This window comes from Cariama cristata, unplaced genomic scaffold (genome assembly GCF_000690535.1).
Source record: "Cariama cristata isolate BGI_N322 unplaced genomic scaffold, ASM69053v1 scaffold29530, whole genome shotgun sequence".
In the NCBI taxonomy this organism is placed as follows: domain Eukaryota; kingdom Metazoa; phylum Chordata; class Aves; order Cariamiformes; family Cariamidae; genus Cariama; species Cariama cristata.
In genome coordinates, this window is record NW_009593420.1 from 1 (window position 1) to 298 (window position 298).

At 68.5% G+C, this 298-nt stretch overlaps 1 protein-coding gene across 1 annotated transcript in view; it reads right to left on the minus strand.

Annotated features, from left to right (window-relative positions):
- Positions 1–63: 63 nt before the first annotated feature.
- LOC104169489 (hexokinase-3-like) overlaps positions 64–298 on the minus strand; it is a gene marked incomplete at both ends in the record, with an annotated part of 4,180 nt that continues 3,945 nt past the window's right edge. The window contains 1 exon segment of the mRNA XM_009710417.1: positions 64–298. This exon segment is cut by the window's right edge and continues 1 nt beyond it. Within this exon segment, the coding sequence (XP_009708719.1) occupies positions 64–298 (235 nt within the window).

Here is a 298-nt window from a genome sequence, read left to right on the forward strand (position 1 = left end):
CCCAGCCCCCTGCCATAGGGTGAGGGTCCCTGGTGGGTGCCTGCCACCCCCAGCCCCACTCACCGTGGGTGCATCTTGTACAAGGTGCCATCTACCCCCACGGTGACGGCCAGCCGGGCCAGGTCCCGGTTCTCCCGTATCTTCTCCACCACAGCGGCCAGGCCAGCAGCGCAGAGTTGGGCTGCCCGCAGGGACACGGTCTGGCACACCTCCCGCACCAGCGCGCTGTCCTCGAAGCTGGCCTGGAGCTCCAGGTCCTGCAGGATGGCCTGTACCTGCTGCACGGGCAGCCCATTCA